This window comes from Antrostomus carolinensis, unplaced genomic scaffold (assembly GCF_000700745.2).
Source record: "Antrostomus carolinensis isolate BGI_N321 unplaced genomic scaffold, ASM70074v2 scaffold18605, whole genome shotgun sequence".
Taxonomy (NCBI): domain Eukaryota; kingdom Metazoa; phylum Chordata; class Aves; order Caprimulgiformes; family Caprimulgidae; genus Antrostomus; species Antrostomus carolinensis.
Window position 1 is genome coordinate 32,233 of NW_010318664.1, and position 23,005 is coordinate 55,237.

The 23,005-nt window shown below is 39.8% G+C and overlaps 1 protein-coding gene across 3 annotated transcripts in view; it reads right to left on the reverse strand.

Annotated features, from left to right (window-relative positions):
* TPD52L1 (TPD52 like 1) overlaps positions 1–18,558 on the reverse strand; it is a 37,189-nt gene extending 18,631 nt beyond the window's left edge. For 2 of the 3 annotated variants that reach the window (XM_010168994.1, XM_010168991.1), the window contains exons 1-2: positions 17,871–17,981; positions 10,218–10,366 (exon numbers count right to left, since the gene is read on the reverse strand). In XM_010168994.1, coding sequence (XP_010167296.1) covers positions 10,218–10,366; positions 17,871–17,918 — 197 coding nt within the window. In that variant the 5' untranslated portion in view covers positions 17,919–17,981. Of the gene's footprint in view, positions 1–10,217; positions 10,367–17,870; positions 17,987–18,521 lie in introns of those variants that run through there. The other variant, XM_010168989.1, reaches the window with a different exon arrangement.
* Between the last annotated feature and the right edge of the window lie 4,447 nt (positions 18,559–23,005).

The following is a 23,005-nucleotide window of genomic DNA, read 5'->3' on the forward strand; positions in this document are numbered from 1 at the left end:
ACAGTATTGTGGTTCATATATTTTTATCATCACAGTTATTTCATATCTACAGCATTCATTTGATAACTTGCCAATCCTCTCCCCTGTCCCCTGGGGGTGGGGGGAAGTGGGTGAATGGCTGTGTTGGCTGCTAGCCAAGGGCTAGTCCAGTGAAACTGCCACAACACTCTTGTAACAATGATCTCTTCAACATATTGTTTCTGACCTTGGGGAATCTTCACAGTTGTATGTAGCATTAATAATCTGAGCCAGCAGTTTTCATATCCTCACGTAACACACATCAGTTTACAGTTTTGTTTTAATGCACTGAACAGCTTACATAATTTTCAGAAACCTTTAAGAGTAGAAATAAAGTTGGCTATTCCAGTTAAGACCTACTAACATTTATTCCTTGGAAAAAGTGCTGTACGTACAGCTTAAGTCCTCCTAACATCACCAACTGCTCCAACACGCTGCCATCCACAATACCTGTACGCTCTCATCCTTTGAGTGGCCATTCCTGGCAATCATTAGGCAAGTACTGACCACCCAGCTCATCAGGACAGGTGAAACCATCTCAACAGGCAGTCAGCCACAGGCTGAAATAAGGTCAGTGACCCTGAACATTAAGGCAGAAATACTCCAGCAGAAATAAACTCAGAGAATTTAGCACACAGACATTCAAGAAATACCACCTTCCATGCACCCCACGGCATTAATTCTTACAGAAATACATCATTAGGCTCTACACCTTTATTACATTAATACATAGTCACTGTAACCTCCCTGAGTTTAACAGCATTATGCTGGATGCCCAGTAGCATCAGTAAAAGTAGAAACGGGCTACTTGATTTATGCAGTTAGAGTAGGAATGCCTTCTGGTTTTGTGGCATCTAGACATACTCCATAGCACAGAAGAATTGCTGACAGTGGCTAACAAGGATCATACGTCATGCTTTTCACTTAACACTTTTCCCATAATAAATATTTATAGTGTATTTCATAGACAAGAAGGATTAAACAAACATGGTATGTGAACTGCTGCCACAACTGTAAACTTGTAAATAAAACTCACATGTATTATTTTGAACATTACCTTTTTATATGACATTCACCTAAGAATTTCATCCATCACCTTCCAATTACAGTTTGCTTTTTAAAATAGAGTATTTCTTTAACAAAAGCAATTGTTTATGTTTGAACATTACCTTTTTATATGGCATTCACCTAAGAATTTCATCCATCATCTTCCAATTACAGTTTGCTTTTTAAAAGAGTATTTCTTTAACAAAAGCAATTGTTTATAAAACTGATTATTAGAGGTTATAATAAAATATGCTAACATTGCAGTTATATTCTGATAATATGCCCAATGCATTTAAAAGAAGCTTTGAAGATAACTCACACCTCCAGTACTATAACATACTAATGAGGCAAAGTAGATTTGCAGCATATTTTGACTGCATTTTCACCTGACAGTTTCATATACTGCATTTAGGTTGTACTATTACATGACAACCAGGTCTCACTAGCTGATTTTTACAGCTAGTGAAAACAAATAAAGGAAGATACTGTTTCATAAAACACAACGTGTGAAGGAAATAGTGCTTTATATAGAGTATAGCCAGACAGCAGACATATAGAGGTCAGAGAACCAGACGCTTAAATGACCAACATCATCTGCAGGATAAGGCAGGATAATCATACCACAGGCTATTTGATCTCCCCTCAACTCAGTACAGAATTGCCCTTCACATGGCAGACTTAAATCGAAGCTTCCTTCACGGGTGCAACACAAGAGCTGCTGACAGAAGTAGGCTACTAATATAATATTCAAGCTGCACATTTGACCTAAACAATTTAAATTCAGCTTCTGTAAAATTAGTACATCTGCTAATTAGTACATCTTCATTCAGCATTGTGCCTCTCCATCAATGCTTACTGGCAAAATGAATACATTTGAGAAACCCTCTTCTGTGATAAAGCTTACATAAGATTCAACAAAATGCAGACAATTAACAACAAAACCATACAACAGAGCAGAGCCTGGTAGCACAAGCCATGCCCTATGGAGATTGCTTCTTTTTAGTTTTCAAACTATTAGTCAGCTTAAGAATTACATTTCTGGAATCAATGTAAAGTATTTGGACCCCTGAGAAACTCTCAGCTAGAAAACTATTTTTCTGTCAATTTTCTGTGAAAAACAGGGCTCAGTATTAACTAAATTATGCTAATACTCAAATTAAATAAATGCATATATGAATGGCAGATAACATGTACATAAAACATTATCTAAAAACATTCATATTGCCATTTTGTCAACAAATGAACTCCAAGGTATTGTGGGGTTGTTTGGGGTTTTTTTAGTGCTCATCTGAAATTCATTCCCACTTCAAAACCAAACAATGTCAGATGTACTTTTTTAGAAATTCTTCCCTTTGTCAGGTACGTTAAGAATTATTTGAAATTGTGCTGGTACTTGGATGGGTACATGTGCCTAAATCAGTCAAAGGAAGTATGCCCCAGGTAGTTCCTCTCCCACAGAGAGAGGAAGGGCAGAAATGAGGGAATCAAACCTCTGCAGGTTGCAGGGTACCTGCCTGCAGCCAGAAATCTGTGTGCAAGCACACGGAAGATGACTGTTCACTGGGCTGGAGAGATTCAGGCCAGGAAAGGTGCCAGACAAAGGTGACAAATATGCTGTGCTGTCCTGCATTGTAATATTCAAAACCTTGGGAAAAAATGGGATACAATTGTGTGAAAGGCACTATTTGTGCAGCGTAGCATAAAAGAGGGGAAAAACAAGCAGTTGTGGTACAGTTAATCTCCAGGCAGAAAAGCCACAACATGTTGGCTTAAGCACAGATGAGCTTAAGACATTCCAGGCTGAAACTTCACAGTTCATCGCACCTTAAACTGTGCCAGTAACACTGTCTGCGTGCTCTAGTGTACTGTACACTAGATCAACAAAAGCACACCGATTAAACATATCCCAGCCTCCCTTTTCCTTTCTCCCTGCTCCTGTCCTCTCCTTTCTTCCTCTCTTCTTTCCCTCCTCTCCTTCCTTTTTCTTCTTTCCTTTTCTCTCTTTATCTTTACTTTTGCCTCATTTCTGTTTTTTCTTTTCCTTCCATTCCTTTTCCTTTCCCCTGCCCCCTTTCCACTGACCCTTTCCTGGATATTTTTAATCCTGATCATTTCACAGATGATTGCAATTTACACTCAGGCCTCGCCTCCCCTCCTTACTGTTAGATATAAATACATAGAGATATCTATAATATATGTGTATTTATTTTCTGGTGCACAATCATAAGTAAAGCGGATTTTTCCCTAAGAAACTAATACTATATCCACTGATCTGGAACAGACCACCTGGCGTTGCTGGGGAATTCCCATTAGCTGAAGCTTCTGGTGTAAACAAGTATACACACATCTTTTAGGAAAGGGACAATGAAAACAGACTAAGTTAACTTCTCAAAGTCCTTTCATAGAATCATAGAATGGTTTGGATTGGAAGGGACCTTAAAGATCATCTAGTTCCAATCCCCCTGCCATCAGCAGTGACACCTTCCACTAGACCAGGTTGCTCAAAGCCTCATCCAGCCTGGCCTTGAACACTTCCAGGGAGGGGGCATCCACAACTTCCTTTCTCCAACCTTATTTTCCATTACACTACCCTTCCAAGTTCAAGGCCATAGATACATGTGGAAAAATGGCAAAAAAAAGGTCTTTGAAGAAGGCATGAGCATTGTCTGGTCTGACTCAAAGGACACACAAGTCAGTGGAAGTGAGAAGATCCCTTTATTTCCACATAGCACAGGCTCACAGGCAGGTAACGTGCTTGGTAAAGCCAACGTGCCTATTTCTTCACTTACACAACTGCTACATTTACTTGCAAATTTACAGAAGAAAATGTCAAAAGGTGATTACACACTGCAATGAACAGAAACACCCATATTTCTTTTACTACTACTCATAACAAGTATGTTTGTGGGAACATGGCATACAAATTCCTAAAAGTCACAGTAGGACTGCAGTTGTCCACAAATTACATCTGACTCCCTGAGAAAATTCTGAACCTCTGGAACACATTATTATATATTTAAAGTTATGCTAATGAAGACTGTAGGTACAGTACATTGTAAGTTTAAAACACATGCATCGCAACTATTACTTTCTATTTGGACTACAAAATGTTAAATTCCCACTATTTGTGGAAACTCATACAATTGCCCTCAGGTCCCCTAGCAGCAGAACTAAGTGTGCTCACATAGTTTGCAACCAGTAGTTAACAAAGAGATCTTTATTCTGTCTCTGGAGGGAAAGGCCAAGTCCATGTTGAATGCTCTTGTGCAGATCTCAGGTAAGCATTACAGGTAAGAGCAGAGCAATACTGAAATCATCTTAGAAAGGCTTCAAAAGACAGCCAGCACCTGAGAAAGTCCCAGGCACTGTTTAGGAGACACCCTGTTTGGAGCTAGCAGTTATGGTTCTCTTGATTCTGGCCACTAATTCAAGAGATTTTCCATTTCTACAACAAGAGACAATTTTTGTCTGTGAGGGTAAAAGACAATAAGCCATTTTGAAAACACAGTTTTGTGAGATGGCATTCTTGCATGGGTCCACTTTCCGTCACATCAAAGGCTTCCCAATCCCCTGTCTGGAATCACCAAGTATATGGGCTTTGAGACATTTCACTTAATTTCACTACTAAAGCCCTCAAGCAGAAAATGGGTTTTCTTTTTTAGCTATTCTAATAATTTATTGGCTATGGCAGAACCGATGCTCACAGCGCTCTGAACCTCTGGTGTATTTTTTTTTGGGGGGGGGGGGGTTAGAAGTAACACCAACCATTTTTATCTCCCTAGAAGCTATCTCTGTAGTTGCATTACCACTCCATCCATAGGTTGAAAGGTTATCCATTTAAAACAGAGAAGGCTTATTCCTTCTAACAGCTGCTAACATTTCAAGAAAGAAAGACAAAGGACCTTCTGGGAACCATTAGGCTGGAGTGAGCTAATTGGTGGGTAATTTTACAGATACAGCTGCTCCTTAAAAACTCAGTATTACCGAAATATCTCCTGAGAGGACAACACTATAATGCCCTACTGTTTTTTTCCCAGAGAGGTACAGAAAAGCACCGGCTTAAAAGCTGAGGGTCAGACAAAGCTAGCAGGGTTACAACCTATACACTTGGCAAAGGTCAAGGTATCTTGTGGATCTGTGTTCTTGGTGCACCATGTGAGGGAATAGTAAGGAGGATAAATTAACCCTTGTAACCTCCTCCATATATAATGCAATACAATTCTGTAACTGCATTGAAGAATAATATTACTTGGGACCCTGACTGTCTGAAAAAATGGGGCAAGAGGAGACTCATGAAGTTCAACAAAGGGAAATGCAGAGTCCTACATCTTGGGATTAATAACCCCATGCAGCAGTAGAGGCTGAGGACCAACCAGCTGGAAAGCAGCTTTGCAGAGAAAGACCTGGGGTCCTGGTAGACAAGAAGCTGAACATGAGTCAGCAATGTGCCCTCACAGCAAAGGTGGCTAACAATATCCTGGGCTACACTAGGAAGAGTGATGACCGGTCGAGGGAGGTGACCTTTCCCCTCTACTCAGCCCTGGTTAAGGCCACACCTGGAATGCCAAGTCTTGTTTTGTGCTCCCCAGTACAAGGCAGACGTGGACATACTGGAGCAAGTCCAGCAAAGGGCCATAAAGACATCTAAGGGACTGGAGCATCTCTCATATGAGGAAAGGCTGAGAAAGCTGGAACTGATCAGCCTGGAGAAGAGAAGGCTCATGAGGGGATCTTATCAATGTGTATAAATAACCTGATGGAAGGGAGTGGAGAAGATGGAGGCAGACTCTTCTCAGTGGTATGTAGCGAAAGTGTGAGAGGCAATGGGCACAAACTGAATGCAAGAAATATTTAACCAACAACAAAAAAAGGTTTTTCAGAGTAAGGGTAATTGAACACTGGAACAAGTTGCCCAGAGAGTCTGTAGAGTCTCCATAAGATATTCAAAACCTGACTGTAGTCCTGAGCACCCTGCTGTAGCTGACCCTGCTCTGAGAGGGGGAGTTGGACTAGACAGTCTCCTGACATTGCTGCCAACCTCAACTATCCTGTGGTTCTGTATAAAACTAGGTCAATCGTTACAGAAGCTACCTTCTTACCTTAAGTGAAAATCTGAAGTATAGAAGGCTAGAGAGAGCTGTGGAAACTTTATTGAAGCAACAACAATCAATCAGCTTTAACCAAGCAAACATACTGCATTTAGGTTGCATAAAACCTTTCCTTTGTAGCAAAATGCTAATTAGAAAAGCTCAATTATGGTCTTTGTAAATATCCCTTTAAAGACGTTTTTAATGATTCCTTAAGCTAAAATAAATAACCTCGAAATCTGCCCACAGTACCCTGCTTCTAGCAGCTAAATAAGAATGAATTATTATGTTTAAAATCTAAATAAAAAAACCTGCATTGCTAGAAGCTAACTGAATATCCATCCACCTCAATTCACTGGAAACCTGATCTTTGAAAAGGTGTGTGGGGACATCATTCCAGTTGAATGCCTCACCACCATGAAAGCAAATTAAACTTGAGGCAATCATTTGCTCTCTGGTTACCAATACCCTCTACAGTAGAACCACTTGCCTTCTTTAACAGATTGCACTAAAAATCAGTGCACTGAAAATAGCAGAGGAAACAAAGAAGGAACTTGAAAAATGCATTATGACTCTGGTCATCACAATAAGTGAATGACTTCCAGGTGTATTCCATACAAGGCTGAAAAATGCAAACAACATTACAGGTTTTCTTTAGAGAAAAATAAAGCTGATTAAAAAAAAAGCTGATTTGATACAAGAAAAACTGCACATTACTGTTGCAAATGCAACGTCTTACTAGAGGCAGTTAGAATCGCTTTTGCATACCTTAAAGCATGAATTAATGACAAGGAAACAGACTTTGTACAGAACTGTATGCTGAGCCTGACATAATCTTCAGTCTATGGGGGACATCAGCCCACAGACCCCCAGCTCTAGCTTTCCTCAGTATGAAAACCATGACCTTTTTTTTTTTTCCCCTTCCTTTCTGACATGTACATGCCAAGCGTGCTCAGGCTAACTCCATGGCCAACCATTTAAAATATAAATGCTTAAAAACAGTCAGAATCTCAAGTTTACATTTAGTCATTCCAGGTGGCATCCAGCCTGTGAGTTAGGTCATGAGACTTAACTAGTTTTTCAGACACACTTTAAAGAACTGTTTCTGAGAGAAGCCCACCCCTCTACCTCTAAGTCCACTTTAACTCTAAGAATACATCCCTAAATTGAGAGTTTAGAAAGATTATTAACAGTAAGAGGACAAGAATTTGGTGCTTAAATGTTCTCTGTAGCTTTGAAAAGTACCCCATTAAAAAAAAAATAGAGAGGTTTTAATTTCCAGAAAAGCACACCAGCTACAAAACTCGGGAAGACCGTGTGAAAGCAAAATTTGCCTCCTTAGAAACAGGGGGGTTTTAAATTTAAAATGACTAATTGTGCATTTAGAAGCTTAAAGTACAGGCATGTAAATATTTTGAATTTTTTTTTTTTTTTAAAAAAAGGCTTTTCATCCTTACTAAATCAGAGAATCTTCGTGAGTAATGCTATCCCATTGCTATTTTGGTGCAGCAACAATGAATCACCTTTGTTACTTAAAATATCCATTCTGAAGAATGCCAAATTACCATGATTTGTCCTGGCATGAGTGTCAGCCAGAATTATTGAGCAGTTGGACCATGGACATCAGGATTTTCAAGGGCACAAATGGACTCCTGCTGCTCAGGTCCATGTACCTACTTCTGGATGTTCATCATATAATGGCTTGTTGCTTTTGAAACTCAAATAAAAAGCAGCAGCTACCATACTGAAGTCTTCTAAGTCTCTCTATCCTTGTGGAAAACGTTAACGTTGTGAAGGGGAAATCAAAAGCTGTCTTGGAATTTGCTACCAAATTTCAAGCAAAAAAAAGTTTTTGTTTCAAAATTTTGTTAGTGTCTCCCTGTAACTCTAGTTCAGATGTCTTGTGCTCCTCTTCTCTTCCAAAGCTCAGTGTCTCTAGACTATCCTCTCCTAGTACATTCCAGACATCCTCACTGAGCCAGCGTAGGTGTCCCTGTTAATAACATGTCATGAGAAACAGGACTTAGCTGAGAAACTGTAAAAAAGTTAGAAACAGGAGACATACAAACTACATTTCCTAATAAGGGGTTTATAACTTATTTGACTTCTCACTAAAAACAGGGAGAATTATTATTTTAATGTAATAATGTACATTTTTACATATTTTTTCCAAGTCTCTGTCAGGGCCTCGAGCACACCAAGAGGCACTGCAAATTCTTCACCCTTGCTCCCATGAGTCTGGCCACCTGCGCTCAAGGGCAGCTCTGACACTGCACAACTCTGTAACCTTGGGTAAGGCTATGGTGACAGTGCTGCGTGAGAAAGAGTTGGGAGAAGCCTTGTTAGGCTCCTCCACCCTTCACTTGGGAGCTACATTAAAGCCTGAACGGCGCTTAAGCCTTTAGTCCTTGCCTGAGATAAGTTACTGGTGCCTGTATCTGGCCAGGTACCTCACTGATCTTGACCCACAGATCTGAGTTCCTGGCTTGACCTTGGACTTGGCTTATCACTACAGACTCACCTGGAGATCTGAACTCTTGGCTTGACCCTGTTCACTGTCACTGGACCTGCTCTGCTCTCTTTGTTCAGGTACTGTGGAACTGCTCCTTTGTGGGTGATATCACTGCCCTGCCTGCCTTGCTGTGGACTCCCAGCTCAGTTCTGTTGTGGAGCAGCTCACTCTTGCTTCTACCTAAGAATGTCAAATTCAGTTGTCAATTGGAAAAAAAATGAAATAAAAATCAAATAGCTCTTCAGACAGCACTTGATGAAAGGTGGGTGGTTCTTTCTACTAATGTTGCTATTAATTCAGCCCAAAAAGTTTGAGAGGGATATAGTATGTTCACATATGTAAGTATAAAGATCAGTAGGAAGCTCAGACCAGCCTCTCAGTAACATCATGGCCTTCCTAGAGCTTTGGAATTCACAGTTTTAGTCACCATCTCTCTCAGTGATGCTCCATCAGAGACATAGAGCAAAAAGTGTCTGAGGCTTACGAGTAACACGACCTTATCCTGGGTTTGAACATTTTTTGTGGCAGATTCAGGATAGATCTTATCACTGTGTCTATATGTATATTTTTAACTCCTCCTTTATGTGACACAAAAGGCTTGGACCACTAGTCCTTGTCAGCAAACCAAGATAACCTCCCTCCTCTGCTTCCTCATCCAAGAACTGGTGCATTTTTAAAAGGCACCCTCCTGGAAGGCAGCAACTGACTTAAGACTACAGACTTCCACAGTATAACTGGTCTGGGTGGGGGGAAAAAAAAAAATCAAGTTTAAATCATTTTAATAACAACACTGGAGTAACAGTTCTTAACATTTCTGCATTACCTTTCACCCTGGAAACTCTAAGCTGCTTACACATTACACAAGCGAGTTTCACTGAACTGTTGTGAACTAGTTACCCATTCTGTGCACGCTGGTAAACCAATGCTGTGAGAGGTGCCAGGGACTTGCCTATAAACACACTGCTGGAAAATAAAAAACTCGACAGATGTAGGATTAATGATAACCTCAAAGATGGTACAGTTACTTCAACTTTTTTTTGTTTGTTTGTTTATTTAGGACAATCAAAAGCAGGAATTAAGCAGAGTCACACGTCAACTGATCCTGCCAGTATTATTTATAATTCAGATGATGGTACTATTTTTTTTAAACAGTTGCTAATGTTTTGGTAATTTTTATTATATTTTTTTACATTACCTCTCTTGGATGTTGAAAAATATAAGACACTGTGATTAAAACGTCCTTTCTCTTCTCAGTAAGGAGTCTGTAGGAATGTATTATGGGACAGTAAGATAACCTTCTCAGTGCCACAACAGTTTTAGTTGCTGTGATTTTGCAAGAGAGAGGTGCAATGCAGCAGCAAAGCATGTTGCTGCTGTGGAAGGGGTTTTTTTCAGGTCTCCTTTCTCTCAGAAGCTTGGTATGTTTGTCCCTGCCATCTGCTCCACTCGGCAGTTATTTTAATTGCTAAATTTCACATCAGGGCTCATCAAGACAAAACCCCCAACGTGCTACACAACATATAAGAATGAATTCGTGCAAGGTCTGTACTCACGCAGAAGTTGTCTGCATATCATGCCAGCTTCTGCTAAAGTTCTGCTTCAGTTCATTCATCAGACTTATGCCAAGCTTTTGTTTAATTTCAACCAGGTGCTTTTCTTTGGCTGCTAGCACTTGTCGCAAAGTTGAAATTTCATCCTCTAGCTGAGAGATACAAACAGGGAGGAGAGAGGAGAAAGGTTGTTAGCCTGTTCCACGGAACAATAAACACATACTAAGTCAAGAGATTAAATGACTCTCATACAAACTTGCATTTTTCTTAGGTAAGTAGAGAGACAGAGATATTTAGGTGCTTGTGGAGATCACAGACATGCCCAGAGCAGAGCTGACATATTAAATGAATATCTCAAACTGTGTCACCTATGTGCACCATCATACACACACAACTGATAAGAAGAGAATTCTCCAGTAAGGAAATGACTACAGAGCAACTTGACCAAGATCTGCCTTAGGGCATTAAGAGTCTCAAATACCAGCTTTCCATTCACTCGTAAAATGAGAATAGGCAGAACAAGAGAAGACTGGGTAATTCAGGCAGGTATCTCTGTTTGAACACACAGGGCTTTAACTTCATATTTGCAGCTTTTTAGTCTTCCACTCATGAAAGAGATAGATGCAAATTCTTAGGAGCAGGTTAAAAAAAAATAAAATTGCATGATAACATATGACTTGAGAGTATCATAAAAAGTTGCATCATTGTCACATGAGTTTTATCTATATTTTTTAGGCCCTACATATTTCAAAATAGTAAAATAAAAATATATGGCAGATGGACTGTTCACTTGAGTGAACAGGTCCTACTCAAAGCGTAGAATCATTCAGAAGTTGTAAAGATGTCATTCAGCCCAAACAGAGAGATGTAATTCTCCCTGCAGTGGACGTTATTTGAAGTATTCAAAGCAAGCCAGTGTCTTAGCAAGGCAAGGACCAGAACACTTGACTGAGAGGAGGGACCACTGAATCACCCTGCCGCTGGCTCAGGATCCTCCCCCTCGGGCAGCACATTCTTCCTCAGGAAGCCTCCCAAGCCAATTACACAAGCAGCACTCAGGGTACTGGAGCTAATGAGGGCAAGTGACATCAGAGCAGCTACCTTTTGCTTCAGGTTTAGAAGTTCCCTTACCAACTGTGTTCCTTCCTCCATATGCTAATAGGATAACATATGGTAATGTATCTGATTACCATATGCTAAGTTCCCTGGAACCACAGTCTCCCTGTGATTTAACTCCATAGGCTGCAGGGAGTGAGGCAAGCACCAGCTGAATCAGTTGCTGACCTCCAGGGCTATATTTAGGATGTCAGCATCAGCCTTATTTTTATTTTACACACTCGTGCATTCTGCTTCCTTGTAAATCTGGCTGCAAGCTCATCATTCTTGGAAAAGTCTCACCCTTAAATCCCCCAGCTATCAGTTTCTCTTTTGTCACCACCTTCTATCTAAATTATTCAAGCAGCTCGGGAATTAAGCAGCAAGACTATGAACACAAAGCAAAATCAAGACCTCAGTGAAGCAGACACCAGTACTGACCAATGCCTGTGAGGCCAGCACTTCACTGGTCGAACATACAACAATCCAAAACTGCTTTATTCCTTCCCATGTCCTTTATGACCCATTATATAAGAGGCAGCATGAGTTTCTGCTCTGAGAGAATACCTGGTTAAATGGTTACAGAAAGAAAAAATCACAAATGTCAGCATTCCTCAGGCAGCAGTTCAGAGCTCCCTTTAGTTGTTTCCCACCCACAGCAAATCCCTTAGCCCACAAGTCTGCCTGAGTAACACTGCTGAAGAACTTAACTTAAACCAATACCAGTGTGCTTACATGTACTTAAGCATTAATGCTTTCCATATGGGCTAGCACTAGGCTGATCATCAGGTACCTGAATATGTAAACATTTCAGGGCTTCTATTAAAATTACTTTCCGTCTGTTCCATTGAACAGACACCTAAAGGTGTAAAGCCCTAAGCAAGCAGTAACCATGTGCTCAATGGCACAAGTATGAACAACATTTTTTTATTTTATTAAAAAGAGTAAATTATTTTTCTTTAGAGTATCAGAGTTTGGTTTTGATTTGAGAAAATCCTCCTCAAGTTCCATCATTTTAAAATAACAGAAAATACAAAGCCTCCCTCAAGTGCTCAAATGGCAGTGACTGAAGACTGTGAAGTAGGCAGAAAGGATTAGGGACTTATAGTAGGATGCTGAGAAGCATTTAAGCAGTTACATACCTAACTCCCATGGAAGTCAGGCATCACCTGCTTAGGCATTTTTTAAAAGTCCACTGTTATAAATGCATTATGAAACTAGGGCTTAAGTCAACAGAAATACAAGCTTCTCCTCCTCATGCTTCCCTTTAGTGAAACAGGGTCAGAAGAACAGAGATGTATCATGTAGGGGCAAAGTTCCCTTCTCCCTTTCTGTGGTCTTAGAAATCAGAGTTAAAAGCTGTTTTTTCTTTCCTCTATTATTGTGTGGGACATACAAAAGCAAGGAGAGGAGCTGACCATCTAAAACATTACAATTCCCATGATCAGCTGACAGGAGTAACACGTATATCACACAAAGGTGAGACTCCAGGAAAAAATCCACAATTACAGATAGACCTCTCTCAAATCAGGGACTAATTAATAATATGGAAGAAGGACAGTGAAGTCCAGCACGTAAACACAAAGTATTTTCCCTTGTTTTCCCTTTTTTCATTATTTTAGAGCAAACTGAATGTTTTAAGGAGTTGAACATCCTTTTAAGATGGTGGCATGCCTGAAAAGAACCACCCCAGTAATTCTCCAACATATAACCTTTTCCATTTTTTCCAGCACTCACAAAACAGCTCATAAAAACAAACCAGAAATTACTTATTCAATAGAACAAAGCATTTTGGATAAACTACTACTAATAAAAAATTATGTCAGTTGGTATTATCTATATTCTGAGATACACATAGAACTAAGTAAAATGTGGAGGTGGAAAGATTCAGCTATTTGTTGGAATAATACTGATGAATGGGCTGAATGGTAAGCTGAATAGTACATTGAGTATTTATTATGCTTAAGTTTATTATGCTTATTTATTATTATAAGTTAGGGTCCCCAAGAGAAAACAGAAGCCAGCACAGTTAAATGTGTACTTCTAAGTTAGATTAAGCATCCTATTTCCCTGCCACTACAGCACCCAAATGTGTAGCATCCTGGCCTGGCTGTCTGCATAGCCCTCCTCCCCAGGGGCAGCTGAACAAGGTAAAAGCCATCACAGGAAAGAAAAAAAAAAATTCAAAAAGGGCTATTTTTAAGCCGATCAGCTCCTAGATCCAGTGCAGAAAGGTGTGCAAGCACCTGTGCGGGCACAGCACAGGGGGCAGGAACAAGTGGCTGGAGATGGAGAAGAGAGGAAGGCAGTGATCAACTAAAGCAGCACATGCAGTGCACCCACTGAGGTTGGGTACTGTGAGAGGTACCACAGGCATACATCACTACTGAAAGGAAGACAGACATGGCTGTTTTGGAGTAAGAACCACCTGAGGGACAGGCTTCCTCAGGTATTGTTTAAAAAAATAAAAAGCAACTCACACAACCAACACCGGCCACGTGGTAATATCCTGACAAAAACTTTAGAAGGAGCAGGCAACTACAGCAAAGCCAGCAAAGAAAACAAGGCCAGAGCCCCCTGACAGGGAGGTCTTGGAGCCAGCACTGTCCCAAGGAACTCCAACTGCTCCCTGTGAGCATCTGTTGCACCACCACAATTCACCCCTGCACAGCTGCATCACACTAGCTCACAGCACAGCACCTCCCAGTCATGCTGCCACAACCAGCCAGGAGGCACAGAGGTGAAAATAGTCAGGGTAGAAAGTTTGAAAGGGTGGTGCCACAAAACTTCTCACACAGTGGAACTGTAGCTCAGAATTACCCTGGATCCTCAAGGCAGGTACCCCCACAGGTACCACCATGGCAGCCAGACTGCAGCATGCATCTGCCCACCTGTGCTAGAACTGAACATCAACTCCCTGCATAGCTATATCCTGTAAGAAAAGCTGGAAAACACATAACAGACAAAAAAATTCATAAAGAAGGACCAGCTATATCACTGGTAGGCAGAGCAACATGAGAGTTACTTGATAACACAAAGAAGTTCACTTTGCAAGGAAGAAGATAATCTTTTCCTTCATTTCACTGGCTTTCAAAATAAAACCACAGGACTGCATCTTTGCTATACTGTTCTTTCACGTAATCCTTTTATGCCAGAAAACACAAAGAAAGTTACAGCAAATATACAGAAAAGCTGTCTCTCAGTGAAGCCAATCCATGGAACACTTAGATTTTGATTAGCTATTGTATTTAGTAAGCTAGTGATTGTTACTGCATTGCTGAGTATTATAACATGTATACTAAAATGCATTTGTAAGGAAATGTGAGCACCTTACTATGGTAGCCTTTTAAAGAAAGTAGTTGTTTCTGTGAACAGAACAACATAGCACAAAAACCAGGCACTTCTCCTCTGTATCAAATCATAAAGCTCAAATTTTATACCTCCAGGCTGAGTACCTGTTGACTTTTAAGTTTCTCCTTGGGTGAACAGCACCTGTAGACATCAGGGACACTCATAAATAAAATTATCTTAAGTCTGCAGAAAAAGGTACTCACATCTTTCCTCAAACTGGGAATAAAGATGCAGTAAACACAGACAGCTGGACTTAGAACCTGTGCATCAGCTAGAAAGCTTGCAGATCAAACCAGATACCTGTTTTTGTGAAGGTATGGGAGCGGGAAGACAGCAAGGAGTAAATGACTACTTTGAGGAGCATAATGGGAGGACAACTGACAGCAGCGAGGAAGACTGCTCAGAAAACTCAGGAGTCATCGTACCGTGCTCCTCGCACCGAGGGAGGAAGAGAGGAAAAAAAAAATCTGTTCTGCTAACAAGCTTCTGGCCTTATGTAAAGTTTCTGGGCTACAATTTTCTGCTATTATTCTGAAGTGTCAAGTTGACCTCTGTTAATTCAAATGACTGTTAGAAATTCCTGTAAAAGTTGCATTGTAGAAATTCCAAGGCCCGATTAGAGTCAGAGCCCTGCTGTGTTAGCCAGACTACAAATACAAGAACATAGTCCACACTCTGAAAAGCTTCCAGTACAGATTGTGTTAGCCAGACTACAAATACAAGAACAGAGTTAGTCCACACTCTGAAAAGCTTCCAGTACAGAGAATACTAGCGAGGAAATAGGAAAAGAGTATATAAGAAACCTGTCACAAAACCAGTAGTGTTAGTTCCCCTCCTAATGTTGGGGAGGGAAGGAGGAAGAGGAAGGAGACAGAGAATATACACAGCAGATACACAATACCGAGATGGAACATATTTTTTCTATTGAAATAGATGCACAACAGGTGCCCACAACAGCTCTCTATTATATTATTAACAAAGATTTGAACCTTTCTGAATAATAATAAGAAAAGTTCTCGTTCCTACATGCTCAAACTGGCACAAATAGGTAATACCTAACACATAAGGACATGGAAGAAAACAAAACTACCACCAGTGGAGCAGAGGGGGCTATAAAGACTAACAGCTTGTCAAAAGGAAACATTAGCTAATTCCCACAGAGTTTTATTTCTGCAGGAGTCAAGGTCTCGCACGCTTTTTTACAGTCTTTTCAAAGAATCATAAGCCTCATTTAAGTTTAGACTTTGTTTCCTCTAAATTAAAGTTTTCCAAATCTTTCTTACTATAATTATCAGTTTTATTTTGTTTTTAAGCATAAGTTGTATGCCAGTAAACTGCGGCGAGCAATTCTGACAACAATTTCTAGGTCACCCAAGATCACCATATTTGAAAGGCAATCTCTCACTGGTGCGTTGGTATATGAATTAAAGCATTTCCACCATAAGCCACTGAGAACTCTCTGCTCCCACAGGAATCAGCAAGCAGGAAGGATGCCCAGAAACTCTTGAGATTAATTCACTTGAAAGAGGCATATCATTCTCAGATGGTTGCAGGAAGGGTTGTTTTTTTTTTTTCTTCCTTGTTTCCATCTGCCTCTTACATCACTTTCACCAGAAATGAGAAGAGAATCACAGAATGGCTGAGGCTGGTAGGGCTCTCTGTAGGTCATCTGGTCCAACCCCCCTGCCCAAGCAGGGCCACCTAGAGCCAGTTGCCCAGGACTGTGCCCAGATGGCTTCTGAACATCTCCAAGGACAGAGACTCCACAACCTCTCTGGGCAACCTGCACCAGTGCTCAGTCACACTCCCAGTAAACACGTGTTTCCTGATATTCAGAGGGAACCTCTGGTCCTGACGAAAAGCCAGTAATCAACATTCCAACTCCTACCATCACCATGAGATGAACTGAACATGTATCATCTTCCTTCTTATTATTTACAGATGTGATAGGATCAGCAAAGAAGACTAAATTAACTAGCAACTCAGGAACACAAAACTTGATAAAACACAAGGCTTGAAAAAACAATATTTTGGGTTTTGTTTCACTAGAAAATCCTAAATCAGCACTGAAGGTAAATTACCTCAGTCATTAAAAACGTGACTTCTACAATATTTAATATTACAATTTAATACCAATTTGAATATTTCTATTGTATGAAAGACAGGGATCAAGCTCTGTGAAAGAACTGTCCTCTGGATGTGCCCATTCTATGTGCAATAGCAGCAAATGCTTCACAGAGCACTATGGAACAACTATGAAGGAATGATTTTTCATTAGCCATTTTACACTTTGAGGGTATACGCTCACAGTCCCAAATTTTGGGTTTCCTAGTATTCAAATGGGTTGTTATTTCATCCTTGCTATATGAAGTTTCCAACCTATTGTCTTAAAAATTGTTTCAATGAAGACAAAAACAACTCCCTCCATTCAGACAGCTGTGATTTCTGTTATTTCTCTCATTTTAGAATTAGTAAACCCCCACTTTTTCCCATTCTCTCATTTTCCATTTTGGAATTTCACTTCTGTTTCTGTGGTATTCATCTGCAGTAATTAAAACTGAATTCACTCTCCCATTGTAGACCGAATCTAGACAATCTCTTTAATATTTTTAATAAAAAGACCACATGGTTCACATCTTTTTCCTCCCATCTCCTTCTTATTAAGTATTATTTTTAAACTTCTTCATTGTGTCACGACATCCCGTGAAGTTCTTTAATTAAGCAAACAATAAAAGCAAACCAAAAATATAATCCTTTCAAAGCATATCAGTGCCAAAGGAAACAAAAATGTGGTGAAATTACTGTGCTCATCATCATCAGTCTCTTCTGTAACCATCATCATCAGCTTTTCCTCTGAGCACCCCACAAATAACCTTTTCCATCAGGTGTCACAACCACTGTAACAACAATACCATAGATCTAATAAGAACACCAACTTTCATTCTTTATAAAGGAAGGTTTATAAAAAAAGACTCATCTTGAATAAAATGGTAAGGTATATTTAACTTTCTCTCTACAATCATCAAGTAGAAGATACTTAATCTTCAAAAAATATATAAGGAAATTAATTGCTTCACATTATTGTAACCTAGAATAATTTTACCAAAAAGGAAGAGCATACCTTTATGATATGCACTCCATGCTGCAATTAATATCTTACAGTTTAAGTAAGTAGAAACAGTAACATTCACAGAAATTCAAATTCATTACCTTGGCTAGCTCAATCTTTAACTCTTCTTTTTCTTCTTCAGAAATCATACTGGTGAAATCAACATCAGTGACCACATCTTCATCTGCTTCATGCAAAGACTGAGTTTCCAACAGGCCTTAAAGTAAAGAATTAAAAGGTCAAGACAACCATTTCCAATTATTTCAGCTAGATATTGACCTCCCCTAAAATCCAAGAATGATATAATATTCACCCACTAGGAAAAAAAAAAAAAAACAACAAAGAAAAACAATACAACCTTTTCCTGCTAAAGGTCATTTGGATTCTGCTCCTCTTTGAGTCTGAAAACCTACTGGAAGTATCAGATGGCAGTGTCTGCACAGAAGCAATTTAATATGTGAAAGCACCACTCACTCCCAGAAAGCAATCACCTTGGACCCCACTAGTCCCTGACAAAGCATTTCCTTATTTCTAACAATAAATTTTTAAAAAGGAAAAAAAAAAAAAAAGAAAAGAAACCTTTTTCTTCAAAATAAGAAAGCTGGTTAATGTGGATCACTGATGTGAATAGTGGCAATAGTGCACTGAGCAATGTAGGAAGTACATTACCGAGCCAAGTTTACTTTAAAAGTCCCTCTGATTTCAGCAATTTGAGAACAGTTGTACGCAGTCTGCAGATGTAAAGGCCAAACCTACTGTGTGAGTTGGCTAAATGTTAGAGAGAAGCATTCCTTTATCACTCAATCTAAACCTATGAATGACAAACAATTATACTGGACCTCCAGTTACTTTCTTCTTCTTCATGTCCAAGACCAGATCAGTATGTATGATAACCAAGAGAAGCACATACATAAATGTTTGTGAGACCTGGGCCTGCCTAGTATAATATATATGGAGGAAACAAAATACACGCTGCCTCCCAATCATTCAGTAAAGAGAAGAATGATTGCTGGGGTCCCAGCTATTTAATAGCTTCTCATTCTTAATTGTCTGCAAAGAAAATGATGCAAAACATGAGAGAAGAGAAAACATTCTTGCTCCTTTGGAACTTGTTTTAAAGTTCTTGATCTCCTTTTGTTATGGAAGAAAATTCTTCTCCAGGCTACATCTGGGGACAGCACTTTTCCCTGTATTTCAATTCTTTAGCGGGGTAATCGGCCATCTCATCTGACTCCTGACATCTATATATTGCTTAATACAGAAGAGAGCAATTTCTTTCCCAGGTCCACAGAGGCTTGTATACTCTATTACATAGAGATCAGAATTTAACTTTGTTAAGTTTTGGCAGTAGGGAATAGAGGTTACAAGCTGCAAGTCTGGAGTATTCAACAACTTGAAATTGAGTGCTTCATATTTTATTGCAGAAAGCAAGACTCCCTCCAGCTTTCTGTCATTTCTTCCACCTAGAGTCCCCCAGTGTACCCGGGTTTCCTCCTACTTAACAGAACAGAACTGATTTGATTCATACCATCAAACTTACTGCAGAGCACAATATGGTGAACTCAGCCCTGTTAATTACAGCCACCCTGGAGCGTGAAGATAAAGAGCAGCAACACAGGTGCTGAACCCCTGCCTGGCACCATACATAAGAAGAGAGCACCACCCTTAAGTACAAAACCTTTTAAAAACCATGAAAACATATAGAAGTAGTTGACACCTTAGCTATTTCCCAAAAAGCAGCTTGCCAGGAAAACCTCGATTGCCGAAGTCAAAACAAAAGAAAAGCACATTTATTCAGTAGGAATACTCTGAAATCACCTTTATTCTACACCCCTCCATCTCTAAATACAATTGTTGTTTGGTATTTGTTTGAGGATTAATAGTGTTGCTATGGGAATCAGGCTAAACTTAGTCCCCATGGCCTTGAAAGAAGTCTTTTTTTTTTTTCATGTGTGGAGGAGCAGCAGTACAGGGCCGCTCTTAGAAACACTAGGAAGAATTTCAGGGGCAACAGGGTTAAGGCTGAAAACCTAAAGGAAAGTCTTGGGGTAGGTGTGAGACTAGGTGATCTTGGAGCAACTGATACTTGAGCTAAAAAGAAAGCAGATCTGTGCTCAATGGACAGCATTAGTTTGGGATTGGCTAGGTAAAGAGGCCAGAATTGCTGGTCAATGGTCAGATAGAGATGGAAGCCAACATGGGCCAGAATCACCAAAGGCGACTGAGTAACACTCAGCTAGACCCCATAGTCAAGTTCAAACTTCAAGACTGAACTGAAATTACAATCTATTCCAAATAGCACATTCGTATCAATCTTCTGCATGATCCTCACCCAGTGCCAATCCTGATTCTTATCTCTTGCTTCTCATCTACATCCTCTAAAATCTAGTCTGATCCTTCAGTCTCCACTTTCTTGCTCAAGTCACTCTCAGAGTCCTCCCTAACGGTCACTGTCCCTCTGCAAAGACTTTGCTTCAGTCACCTCATAGCTCCTGTCTGAACATCTCTCCACCATACTGTGGGTCTCAGTCTTCTTTCAGCCAGTCTCAGTGCTGAAACTTCCGCACATGAGCCCTATTACGAGCAACCTCCTCTCTCACTCTTCCCTTGCTGTTCTCAGTCTCTGTCTTTCCTTCGTGATCTTTGTTTTTCCCAGCCACATCTATTAGCTCTCAGTCCTGGATTTCATCTTCTGCTGCCATTTTACTCTGTTGAAGACAGCTTCCCTGGTTTCCTCTCACTACTTATGACTGACCACTTCAGTCCTGGGCCAGGTCTATCAGCATAGGCAGGATGTTTCAGTTCTAGTGCTTGGTCATCTGAACTTCTCAGTCTCTTTTCCCCACTTGAGCAACAGAAACTCATTCCTTGAATCTGACCTGAAAAGGTCTCTTCACCAGCATCTGGGGCGACCCTCACAGACCACTTCTCTAACTTGCCTGTCTTAGTCTTCAGCGTGGGAAGGGGAGGAATAAAAAACTGAACACATTAGGAAGAACACAGGCTTCCTCAGGCAGGAGAGATCTCAACTCTTTCCATCTATTGAGAATGTAAACATAAAATTCTGTCCCTGTGGTTTATATCCTAGAGAATTTAGCATCCACAATTTCAAGCAATTGTGCAGCAAAGCATGCAGGCAAGGGTCCCAAGACTTTGTCATTCTTAGTACTTTTTAATTTATGTGTCTGTCCCTATTTCCCCTCTAATAACCACTGAGTTCTGTATTAGATTTCAGAATTAGAGGTCTCTTAAAACGAGTTTAATGAAAACAGTCAGTTGGTAGAGAAGATTTGAAGTGATTTCAGACAGAGAGAATAATAGATGAGCTCATCCTTATAAGAGGTATCACAGAAATCAAATAGGGAAGAAGGGTCATTCATAAAATGTGTTTTACAACAACAGAAAAAAAAATGCCCAAGTTTGTACTTTCAGGTATCAGAGCATCCATTCCACCAAAGCACACCTGTGGGGTTCTTACAGCACCTCACCCAGCAAAAAATCAGCACGGCCTCAGGAGGAACTTGAGTATTAACTTGATTCAAGGAAGTCAGTCAACCACAAGACACAAAACCATAGGAAATTAGGCTATTGACATTTTCCTACTCTTAAGATAACTTGTTAGTTTTGCAGTCTCCAAGGAGAATAGGAACCTGTAGCAAAATTCACACCAATATATATAAGAATTGGTAATGATTTTGGTAGCAAAACAGCCCCTATTGCTAGTATTGCTGACCCCAAAATATTCTCCCACCTTCTACTCTGTGCAGGAAGCACAGTCTCTTCTCAACCTTCCCTGTAGGGTCCTTTCAACTAGGCAGCCTGGGAAATATACCTTTCAGACACTGGTTGTAGATGCATCAGGTACAGAAGCATAATAGAATAAAAGAGCTCAGTGGGATTGCTGATATATCTTGAATTAAACACATGAGTAATTCTTTAAGAACCAAGGAACAAGGTAGGAATCTATTTAGTGTGTTTAATCTAGCTATACATTTTGTTAAACACACTTAATCTAGCAATTCATGAAGACACACACAAGGATGAGTTAATTCAGCTAAATGGTTAGAGCTGAGTCCTAGAATCTAAGTATTTCTCCACACTATATAGAAGAATGCCAGATTTAAGCATCTAAAAGCCAGAATTTTAAGATAACACTGCATTTTTATACTTCACCATGTACGTTCAATTCCAACGATTATGTACTTCACCCAGGAAAAAAGAAATCTGTACTCTAGCAGTGCAGACATTCATCTGTATGCACGTACATTCAGTTTATACACACAGCTCCTGCAGCTGAGCACACTGGAACACAGCTCTTGTTAGTTTCACACTTCTTCCTTCAGGTGCAGAAGGAACTTAACTGGCTTCCAATTCACCTGGAATTAAATATACCTACATAGTATATATCTACATAGATAACTATATATCTACACATAGCCATAATGTATCTTTAGTTATATAAATAATCTGTAACTTCTCACAGGAACTAAAATGCAGAATGGCATTTTGATCAGATGGCATATAATTGCTTTTGCAGCACACCTTCTTTTCCATTTGCTGATCTTTAGACAAAACTCATATTTTCCTTTAAATTTAGGCTGTCTTAAATAATAGTATTAAAATTATCATTAGTTGCTTATTAAAATAATCTTATTGGGAATCTGCGAATCTGGTCAGGTAATATTTCAAGGCTCTGTTTTCCCAATAGTTTACTGAAAGTATGGGGAAAGTGTAAAATTAATTGAAATCATTCTCTTAAAATTTATAGGATTAGGGAAACTACTTATTACTTACTAAATCTCAGTTAAGGCTCCTTCTGACAAAATATAGGGAGCATAAAATTCCGAAGTGGAACATTTCCCAATGGCTAGATTAGTTTTCCATATGAAGTGACAAACATATGCCTGGTCAGAATCATTTCTGCCAAATTACCAACTGGTTTTATGTGCAGGAAACTAAAGCAGTTTTACCTACGTGCTGACAAAAGACACGACACTAAAAGAACCTACTCTGCCAGGGTTCCTACTCCTGATTATTAAATTTGACTTCACTGCACTGAGACTCACAGTAATTCTAGATCTGGAAGATACCTGATACTCCCCAGACCAATACATAATGATGCTTTTTTAATCCTGCTAAATCATAGAATGACAGAATGGTATGGGTTGGAAGGGACCTTAAAGATCATCCAGTTCCAGACAGCCCCTCTTCTTCTGGCCTAAAATTACTGGAGATG